At 34.0% G+C, this 12,000-nt stretch overlaps 1 protein-coding gene across 1 annotated transcript in view; it reads right to left on the bottom strand.

The window, feature by feature from the left end:
• The window catches only part of LOC140444124 (pikachurin-like), a 379,011-nt gene that overhangs the window by 132,559 nt on the left and 234,452 nt on the right, over positions 1-12,000 (bottom strand). The window contains exon 4 of the mRNA XM_072535797.1: positions 9,285-9,486. Within this exon, the coding sequence (XP_072391898.1) occupies positions 9,285-9,486 (202 nt within the window). The remainder of the gene's footprint in view (positions 1-9,284; positions 9,487-12,000) is intronic.

The raw sequence follows: 12,000 nt of genomic DNA, 5'->3' as shown, positions 1-12,000 counted from the left end.
TGGTCTTCCCTTTTTCCTGCGGTTGGTGGGGATCCACTGTAACATTCTCTTTGGCCATCGTTGATCATTCATCCTTTCTACATGCCTTCCATTGCTTTTATTTTGGATGCGTCATTTTTATTTATTACCCAAAGCTCTGAACTATATGTAGCAATGCTTTCTATGATACTTTTGTATATCCTAATTTTTGTGTTTCGGGTGATGTGGTTATTCCAAAGTATACTATTTAGTTGACGTATTGCTGAATTTCCTTGACCAATTCTAGTAGCTATTTCTTTTGTATTCCGACCATTGTTTGTAATGTTTACACCGAGATATTTATAGCTATCAGTATTTTGAATTTGTTTGCTTCCTAGTTCTTAGTGCTTTCCTTCACCTCCCACTACTACGTACTCTGTTTTTGATGGATTAATTGATAAGCCCCACTTACTATATTCTTCATCTATTTTTCGTAACATGTAGTGGATATCATCTTGATCTTCTGCAAATATTACTTGGTCATCAGCAAAATGCAAGCTGTACAGTGTATGGTCTCCAATTTTAACACCCATAGGTTCACATTTTCTTTTCCAAATATCCAAAACCCCCTCCAACTCTCTATAACTTGCGGCATTAATTATCGACTGTTCTTTTCTACTGGTCAGCGGTGTCATGTTTTATGAGATACTTTAATAAGTCCCTTATTCTATAACTATTTGACTGTATGTGAATTATTTATATAGAAGTTAATACATTATCTATAATTATAACCTGGCAACAGTGTTGTCATTAAAACTCAATTATCTTTTCTTAGAATTTCGTCTTTACAATTTTGGTACTCAACTATATAATAATATTATTATCGCTATTTCTCTTTGGTACTTTATGCGGCTGACAAAAGGAAGACAAAAAATAAAAGTATTTTATAAATATTTTTAATAATGATCTTCTTAATAACGTATTTGTATTATCAAAACTAATTATACATTAAATTTAAACTCTCCGTACTACCTTTTTTAATCTAAAAACTTAGCAAAGCAGAAAATATCACGAAGTTAAACACTAAAGCGTTGCTTTTCGACTTAATTGAATCTAAAACTTTTTGTCTTTTAAAGTTCTTGAACTAATTTTCGCTTATCGAGACGGTTTGAAGCCCATCAGTTAGCATGGTGTTTTCACAGTGGCTTTTTTATGATCCACAAACTTTTATGGATTCCAACATTTTAAACTTCATGTTCGTACTTTGTAAACAAATCAAATTTAGTGTTATACTAAGAAACGAGAAGTTCTTTGTTATGGTTTCTTTGAAGGAATATTGGAAACTATAACCGAGCATAAAATGCAAAATATCTGATATATTCAATGGGTAAATTCTCTTTGTTTTTCAAAAAGATAACAGAAATATATCAATTATTGAATAGTAATCAAATAATACTATGATCTACTCTTAAAGTACTAACACACCGTCTCACAGACGGTACCACACCACTGTATATATAATATCTATATATGTATCAATTTTCAGCGTGTACCGTTCATGTGTTTTTAGTACGTGTCTATACAGATTAGTGGCTGGTAGGGCGAAATTCGGAAGAGCGTCGTTTGGTATATATTCCCACACCACACATAGTGATCAATTCTGCCCCTAGAAACATGTGTAAACCATTGCACAGTAGCATCCACATGTCCGAAGATCAAACCGGTCTCAACTCACTGTGAAGTGGTACCTATCTGAACCCCACACTTTTCCTCCACCCCTCCCCAACGTGTGACTTATTACGTGAGGAGGCTTATGAACTTGAAAGTTACTTTGGGTGCCCTGGGTAATGGGACACTCTTTGTTTCTCATAACTGTGTTTAGGTCACATATTTGTAGTGGTAGCACACATATCTGTTTTTTCTCTACGGCATATTTGAATTTGAGCAGCAAGTACCATCTATCAGACAAGGTTAAAGTGTCAACGTTGTTGGACGTTGACATCCAATCCAAGTTTTGGATTTATTAGCACATAATGGATGACGGACCCCGTTGTCCACAACAAGTAAAATACAGTGACAAGTCTTTTGAAGACGTTCTTTAAAATTGGTTGGAAGAGGCTGAAGAGCTGATTGAAGATATTTTGCTATAAAAAGCGATCACGACACAGAATCTGCATTTGTAGATTGGTAATAAATATTTTTACCTTTCACAAACTTGTGTTTAGATTTACTTTGTTACAAGTGATGAGAATATGAATGTTAAAGGGTTCGAAAGCGAAAGTGAAGATGAAGAAAATGTAGAGATTGAAAACTAGAAAGTCTATGAAAGACAAATTATTTTTACTGCAAAAATTCGTAATTAGTGATTACATCTGTGAAATAGTTAAAATATGTCCGTAAACGTAAGAATTGGAAAAGAGACGGCTATAATATAAAAATTTTAATAAACAAAGATTTACAGAGCATTTACAGATCTTGACATGAGTGAATTCTACGCTTCCATGGGCTTTTTAGCATTTACGTTCTTTTTCGAATCAAATAACGAAAATCTAGATACAATGTTTACCACCAACAAACTCATAAGGGAAATTATAAGGTACATTGTGTCAAAAGAAAGATACTTTCCTTTTAAAGTGTTTAAGGTTTGACGATCCAAAAACCAGCTTTGTGAGAAAAGCTCGCAGGCTCCAGTATTAGAAATAAATGATTGGTATTTGTATCAATAATTGAAAAACTAACATGCAAATCATTATGCATTGATGACATGCTTGTGAGATTTAGAAATGGGTGCAGTTTTAAAATTTATATCCCAAATAAGCCTATGAAGTATGGTATAAAGATAATGTGGTACACTGATGCCAGAACCAATTACCTTTTAAATGCATACATCTATACGGGAAAAGATTGGGATGGAACTGGACTACCACATGATGAAAAAAAATTCAGTTAACCAATACAGGCCGGAATGCCACTTGCACAACCACTTTTTTTAAAAGATCAAATAGATCAGTGACTTTTGATAATTTGATCATTTCGATTGAGTTGGTGCAGCTCATGAAATAAAGAAAGTTGACTTGTATTAGTACTCTGAAGAAGAACAAAAAGGAAATTGCTGAGTTTTTTTACCATTAAGACATCGTGACGTAAGAAAAAGCCTGTACGGCTATAAAAAAAATAATAGGCCGATTTGTTACACCACAAAAATCAATAAGACTGTGCTTTTGTTATCATCCACCCACCTTCATACCAGTACAGTACACACCCACGAACCAATAAACCTGATGGTATTGCTAATTATAACTTTACTAAAGATGGTGTCAACCCTTTAGATGAGAAATGTAAAAATTTTCGAATTCGGTCATTATCTTTGTGTTTCTGTTGTGTTTTGGTGATATATTTCTTGCTCACTGCTTTTATCGTCGTATTTGTACAATTTAAATTTTTATCTACATGAGTTGTATTGGTATTGGGAGAAGAACAAATGACATTTAGACCGGGAAGACAGACAAATGACAACATATATATCATTAGAAACCTAATAGAAAGAAGCATAGATACGGGGAAAAAACTAGTATTAGCATTCATAGACCTAAGAGCAGCATTTGACACGATAGAAAGACATATTATAGGGAAATGCTTGAGGAAAATAAACGTACCTAATGCATTGATAAAAATTATAGAAAGTACTTACAAAGAGGTAAAAGGAAGGATACGAATAACAGGGGAAAGATCGGAAGCATTTAATTGGAAGAGAGGTATTAAACAAAAAGATAGTCTCAGCCCTTTGCTATTCATAATAGTAATGAACGAATTGATAAGAAACACTAGAGTCAGAACTAATCAACTACAGACAATAATAGGTTACCGCAGATTACAACCGGTAACAATAGAGTCCTTAATGTATGCAGACGACATAGTACTAATAGCAGATTCCGAGAATAAAATGCAGAAACTAATGGATATATGGGTAGAACAAATAGAAGAACTTAAAATGGAGATTAACGAGGAAAAAAGTAAGATAATGATAATCAGCGGCAAAGGAGATAAGGAAGATAATCAAATAAAGATAAAATGTAAAAACTCAGAATTGGAAATAGTAACAACTTACGAATACCTGGGAAGTATAATAACTAATGATGGAAAAAAAGACTGGGAAATAACAAATAGAGCAAATAAATCAAACAAGTTATATTATGCGTTAGCCCCAAAAATGGGAAAAAGAGAACTTGCACGAGAAACAAGAATAAAAATATATAACACAATAGTGATACCGACTGTGCTCTATGCAAGTGAAAACTGGACAATTCTGGAAAAACATAAGAGCAGGATAAACGCAATGGAGATGAGACATCTAAGAAGGATAGTTGGAAAGACAAAATGGGATGGATTAAGCAACGAGACTATTAGGAGAATGGCCAACCAGGAACCGATAATGAACAAAATAGCAAAGAGACAAATGAACTGGTATGGGCATATGATAAGGATGCAATCCAATAGAATAACAAGAAACATTTATGAAGCAAAAAACATCGGAAAAAGAAAAAGAGGCAGACCAAGAAAAAAATGGATACAGTAAGTAGTAGAGGCGGGAAAACTTAAACAAAAATCACTCGAGGAATTGAAAATAATGGCAGGAAACAGAAAAGAATGGAAGAGGTGGGTAAATGGAAATTAAAATAGCTAGCCCAAATCCGACACCCTATTAGGGTAAAAGGAAGGGGAGAAAGAGAGAAAGAAAGAGTTGTATTGTTTATTTGATATTACTGTGATTTCGTAATATATTTCGTAAATAAAATTTCGTTTTCGGCATTTTTTTATGTTCTTAATTCTCTCCCTCTTTCTTTCTCTCTTCAATGGCGCTACAGCCCAAATCGAACTTTGGTCTCCTCCAAAATATGCCTTCAACCTTGCCGCTCTTTTCCGTGGCCTTTCTTTAGGTCTTACGCCCTACATTTTACTATCTAGGGCTCGTTTTGGCAATCTTTCAGTCTCCATTCTCACTATATGACCAGCCCATCAAAGTCTCTGAAGTTTATCGAATTCTGAGATCGAGGCCTCTTTGAACAGTTAGTAGAGTTCATGGTTGTACCTGGATCTTCATACTCCGTTTTCGTTAATAGGTGTCTCACATCCATGATATACTATTGGTCTGATGATGGTCTTATAGATCCTGATTTTCAATCTTTAGTGTATTTTTTTGGAACGAAATAAATGGCCAAATGAAAAGTAAGCTTTGTTTCCCTTTACTACTATTCTTCTTTAAATTTCTGGTTCGTCTGTTCCATCTGTGTTTAATGTAACTCCCAGATATGTGAAACTTTCTACAGTTTCAATATCATTCTCTAATTCAACTGTGCGTCTGTTTTCCCCAGCTCTTGCCTCCGTTAGCTTTTTTGTCTTTTTTTTTCATTTCTCAGTGTAGTTAAATCTAAAGATTTTGCAATAGGTTTTCTGATCTTTTTTAGTTTGGCTTCAATTCTACAATCTGCTTTATCTACCGTATCAAATGTATGTTTTCATACATTTGATACAATGTCTCTTTAATTTCATGATGTAGTCTAGATGGTTTATTTGTAATGTATTAAGAATGCATCTACTTCATCTTTATCTTTGTCTGGTGTTGAGACGTAGACTTGTCTTAGTTTTAGAATATTGCGTTTAAGTTTTACTTGATTTAACATTACTCGAACTAAAATTAGAGAGTAGTTAAGAATGAAATGTTTTAATTAATCTGTTAAAGATCAAGTAAGACTGTGATAAATGATCTACCAGAACTCAGTTTTAATAGCAAAAAAACTATTTTTTATTTGGGTGTAAAATTCACCATAACTGTTTTGTTATCGCACATTATGTCAACAAGTTACTTCACATAAAATCTAAAAAGTCAAATCCAAAACTGAAACTAAAGCAATCACTTAAAGTTGGACGAAATCCTATTTTCTTTCCGATTACTACCTCATTTACGTAAGACCTCGTACATAATCACAGTCCACGTGAGTTATTAATACCTTATTCTCCTCGACAAATCGATCTATTATTACCAAATATTTCGTACTTAAACTTAAATTACGACTAATTATTTCGTAGCTTACTCGATGGCCCTTGGGGGATAAACTTTGCAGATTGTAATTACTTGGGTTGCTTATTTAGTTAGAGAAGTTGTATTTGTTAATTGGTACGAGAGTTTGTCAAAATTGGGTCGAAACTCTGATATTCGAAAATTGTTGCATTGTTGGATTTAAAAGTTTAGAAAGTTTAAGTACGGTGTTTATTCTAATTATTATATTTATTGCCCATTATGTATAGAAAAGTTTAGAAGTGTATCTTTTTGTAATCGCGGCGCGGGTGGGAAAATCTTCAAAATACGTAATTTGGGATATGCTGAGTGATAACATTGTAACAAATTTACTAAAGACTTTCATCTATTCAGGAAGGTTTGTTGAAATCAATTTATCCGTTCCGTAGTCCATATATTGTACTGTTTTATTCTATTATTTGTTTGTATTACGTTTTTTTTCTTTGTTTGCTCATTACAGAATCATAGTTTTTACAATATACCAGTCGTTTTCGCTGCATGGCATCTATTTAACTTAGTTCTCCTCTGATACTCTCGCCTCAACCCATCTCTTAACTAACCTTCGTGTGAAATTGCTTTGCAGGGTCACATATCAGATCAATTTACGGTTGCAAAAGGCTTGAAACAGGGAGGATCCTTTATCCACTACATTATTCAACTTAGTGTTAGAAACTGTAATCAGAAAATGAAGCATGAAGGTGGAAGAAACGATCATGAAAACTGAGCACCAGTGCTTGGCATTTGCTGCTACGATCTAACGATCCTAGCAAAAACCGAGAAAGAATTAAAAAGAGTTATGAAGAAAATCATTGAAGAAGCACAGAAATTTGGATTGGAACTAAATGAAGACAAAACCAAATATATGATCATGGGAGGGACAGAAGGGAAAAAAGAAGACTTTAGTGTGAGGTTTGTAAGTGGTAGAAGCTATAGTTTTAAAAGATTGGACAAATTTGAATACCTAGGTGTAGTTTTCGATGAAAATGGAAAAGAGAAATGGGAACTCGAAGCCAGAATAGCAAAAGGGAATAAAAAATTAGGTAGTTTAAGAGCCCTACTGAACTCAAAATACGTTTCTAGACAAGGTAAACTCAGAATATATAAAACAGTAATTCAACCTACAGTAACATATGCGGGTGAGACATGGACATTAAATAAGAAGGAAGAGGATACTCTGGAAAGATGGGAAACGAAAATATTGAGACGCATATTCGGAGGACGGAAGACAGAAGATGGTTGGGAGAGAAGAGCCAACAATGAATTAACGGCTTTATACAAAGAACCTACCATTACTAAGTTTGTCAAGTCACAAAGAATCAGATGGTTTTACTTTTCAGCTAAAAAAGCGTATCTTATTAGACTATAAATGGACCAATATCACGAAAAATAATACGTGTAAGAATAGAGATGGAAAAGTGAAGTAAAGATCGGATACAGATTCTGACAATAATTAAAAGAAGACAAAAATATTGACGAAAGGGTTGCGAAAAGTATTATAGACTACATCGTCTACACGTAGGAAATGCAACGACTAATGATGAGAATGCAGACGGATAAATACGCAGAAATAGGCACAAATGATAAAATAGTGAATCCAAAAGTAATATCAGACATTGGAAAGAATGAAGCGAACCAGAACATAGGACGAAAAGCTTGAGACCTAGAAACAAAGTATACTTTTCCAAGGGTTTCTGAGCTCCAAATTGCGATTTGAGATATCCTAAACTAAAAGTGGAAAAATAGACCATTTTTGCCAACAATTAGAATTTTAGAAAAGCAGCCCAACCGAATTTATTATCGTAGTGTTTGTGGACTTCCTAAGGAAGGGCTTGGAGAGGAGCTGTATGGTACCTACCTGCACTATACACTGATTTCTTCAAGGCCTTTGATCGAAACAACCATAATCTTTTAATAGGTAAACTTAAAAAAATGGCTTTTGATGGTCCACTTCTTGGATGGCTGAGAACATACTTGATTGACTAAGTTTAGATGGTGCGTTTCAAGGATTTTGTTTCCAGTGAGATTAGGGTTCATTCAGGAGTAATTCAGGATTCCCATTTGGGGCCCTTGTTATTTAACATATTCGTCAATGAATTCCACTCCTTTCAGTAAAGTTCATCTCTTTTTTTTGCAAACGATCTAAAGTTAGACAAAATTATCAATCAGTTAATTAAAAATGCAAAGATGCTTTATGGCATAATTATTTATACAGTCATATGTCCTCAGCTACTTGAGCAGGTTGGTCTGTATGAATCTCTCCGTAGAAAACGATTAAACGAAACTTTTTATGTTTCTCTTCACACAACCAACTATGCATAAAATAATTTTTTATCTCGAGCACTTATATGAGCAAATATTTACCCAGATCTATGTATTTTGTGTATGCTTTCTTTATAGAAGAATGCTGAGAATATCATGGACAGCAAGGATCATGAACAAGGAAGTTCTAGAAAAAATGAAGAAGGAACCAGAGATTGTGTTTACGATCAAACGCATAAAATTGCAATATCTGGGACACGTTATGAGAAATCAGCACCGTTACATGGTTTAAGAAAACCTCAACGGAGCTGTCTCGAGCCGCAGCCAGCAAGGTCATGATTGCCAATATGATTTCCAACATCCGAAACGGATAGGAACCAGAAGAAGAAGAAGAATGTATTTTGTACCAAAGGCCGAATTCATTTCTGGTCTCAGGCAGGTGTTCATTTGAGTGACTGTGGAATAGATAGTCATCATTTTGATATGTAAACCTAAACTACGTGATTAAGTTTGTGATGTTTATATTTTAATTTGTTTTATTGTATTTTTAATTAGCAGACATATACATTGAACATTTTTTAGATAGGTATACATTGAACACTATTGTAAATATTGTTAATCTGATTGAGCAGCAGCCCGTTGAAAATAAATAAATAAATCTTTGAGATTACGCAGATCCAGTTTCTATTTTAAAATAATATGCATAATACCTTAGAGTATGAGTTTAACCGATTACAGATTATTATGTATTTTATTGTAGATAAGTTCTATGATTAAAATCTAACTTTTAAACAAACTGTTAATCAAATTAAAAAGTGCTCATGTTTTAGTACAATTCTTCGATAGTTTTCGCATAAATTTTTATTTAAAGCATGGATTTTACTAAAATTCATTGCACAAGAGAAGATTTAAGTATCTTAATCAAAAATTGACTTCATAAAATGTAACTTAAAGGTGTTTTTACTACCATTACGAAAACGAAATCTCTTACCGGAACTCGACGAATCCCTGATGAAGCAACAGAGCCATAAAGTCGCCGGCCATGTCGTCCCTCTCGCCAGTGAGGAAAAAAATGCCGTCGTATGCTTCTGGTCTCAATTCCAGGCTAAGTTGGACGTGTTTGTAGGCCCCTCGAAGTGCGGGAAACGCCAGCCAACTGGAACCCGTAAACCGAGGTGATTGGATCTCCTTGTCTGTAACAAAAAGTGTGGTAAGAGATCTTTAAGAAGAATATAAATCACCTTTAAGAGGTTTAGTGTTAGTTGGGGAATAATAAAATAAAAAGTATTGTTGGTGGATGGTGTGCCGTTGAAATGAAGTACAAATAAATAAATTGACAATAAATCCACTTTTTCGAGGCGATATATTTAACCGATATTGTGCTACGTTTATTCAAAAAAAATTTGGATATATTTTAAAATATATCCAAACTGTTTTATTAACTAAATAAGAACAGGAAAATAATTATGTAGCAGTAACAGTTCAAAACAATTCCAACGATTCAAATATTAAAATTTAGCTGTTGAGACCCTCTATACTAAAATAATGCATAGTGCAATGAAAAGTGCACAGTAAAAGTAAAAGTAAAAAAGGGTGCATAATCCCTCCAATTCTGTTTAATATCTATAGCGAATCTTCTTCTTCTTATAGGGCTTCTTATAGCGATCTTATACCGATCCAAATGGCAATTATAGCTTTGAAAATTGCTGCACGAAAGATTTCTGTGGATGAGCGATCGAACCATCTCCTCAGGTTTTTCAGTCACGAGTTCTGGCGTCGGCCTACTGATCTTTTGATTCATTCAAAACAAGAAAAAATACACAGAAAGAAGAAGAAAGATAGTGCACAGAACAATCTTTAATGTATTAAAGATACTGGGGCATCGAAGTTGTTTTCGATGGCTTGGATGGTTTCATATACCTGCGTAGTTCATAACAAAAGAAAAGAGGAAGCCACGAAGAGATGCGTAGACGGCTTTCTATTACAAGAACTTCTTCTTCTTCTTTAGCCTTCATTCATCCATTGTTGTCCATTGGCCTCCTCCAATTGTTTCCACGCTTCCCTATCTTTTGCAATTCTCATCCATTGCTTTCCAGCTACAGCTGTTATATCGTCTATCCATCTCTTTTTGGGTCTTCCCACGCTTCTTTTTATTTCTCGAGGTCTCCAGAATGTCACTTTATGAGACCATCTGTTGGTGTCTTGTCTTGCTACATGTGCTACCCATTGCCATCTCAATGTCGCTATTTTTTCCATGATGTCGGTTACTTTAGTTCTTCGACGTATTTCGGTGTTAGGAGTTTTGTCTCTGAGGCTTATATTTAACATGGCCCTCTCCATGCAAGAACAGTTATGCTAAATTTAGAAAAACTTGGCCATTACAGTACATACAAAATTATTACTCTACTACTAGTATAGTATATACCACCATATTGAGTAGGTAGAACTACCTACTCAATATGGAGGGGTCCTACTACAAATAGGTAGTTCCACCTACTCAATATGGAGGTGTATATGTGACAACAGCCAGAAGGTCCATTCCGAGTTAGCAATTCCCCGAAAGACATTGTAGAAAGATTGGTTGCTCCTGTGTCTGGGACCAAACGCAATATTGTAGCATTTGTAAATTTATTGGAATCCCCTCGTATATGTGATAAATTGAAATCCCCATATATATGTTTGAAAAATCGAAGAATCTTTTTAATGTTTCTCAGTTCCTATCTTACACGTTAAAATACGCAAAAAGTGGTTTCAATTCCTCTTAGCATCGCCAAGTAATATAAACCATTTTAGAGTTGTTTATTATTTAACAGATGTGTACTTCCTCGGTATTTCTTTTAATGTTTTATTCGAACTGCTTGATATTGCGTTTTCTAATAAATGATTTACGTTTCAACCATCGTTTGTTTATTCCAACTTATGCGATAAATTTTTGAAGATAATTTCGTCATTCTCAGTGGAGCCGCTGTCAGAGGCAATGGTTTCGGTGTTGGTCCGAATTTTCATCTAGTTCGTAATGGTTTTTCCTTATTGTTTTTTTTTATCGGAATTAGTGAAGTTCTTTAGTATGTAGCAGTTCAATGTGTAGTTACAGAGGTTAGGTTTGAAGAGTCGATCAAAGGGGACAGTTCGTTGTTATGAGATGATATAATTTGTTTAAAATAAGTGGAATTTTACTCTTATGTAATATGTCGAATTTAGAAGAGTAACCACTCGTTTCGATGTTCTAAAAGATTTGTGTTAATATCTGAAAAGTAAATAAGATGGTTCCAGTTTTCAAGATTTGCATAAATGCCCCCTTCAACCTCGTTTTGTACCTGGAGCAGTTTTGTAAGACCTCAGGAACTTAAAGTGCTTTTGTGAAATCCAGGTAACTTTTTTTTGTGTCCAATTTAAAGTAAAGACAGACATTTTTTTTAATAATTGCTTTCATTAAAATTTAAAAGGATTTGTAATAATTAATAAATTGTAAAATTTTGGGGTTTGACTTTAGCTGTCAATTTATTTGTTCAGTTTTTTTAAATTTAATGTTAACATATGACAGCTAGCTTTATTATTTTCCATATTTATTTGTTTTGTTTGTTTAAAAAAAAGGTTAATCTCTGTGCGGTAACATTTGTAAGTTTTTGTAGTATCTCCAACTCCTGGAATTTGTAAACAGATGACTCATGTAAGTTTCTTTTGTACTTTTGTATTTTGCGACTATT

The sequence above is a fragment of the Diabrotica undecimpunctata genome, chromosome 6 (genome assembly GCF_040954645.1).
Source record: "Diabrotica undecimpunctata isolate CICGRU chromosome 6, icDiaUnde3, whole genome shotgun sequence".
NCBI classification, from domain to species: Eukaryota; Metazoa; Arthropoda; class Insecta; order Coleoptera; family Chrysomelidae; genus Diabrotica; species Diabrotica undecimpunctata.
The sequence above is the reverse complement of the archived record's forward strand: the minus strand, read 5'-3'. Positions and strand labels throughout refer to the sequence as shown.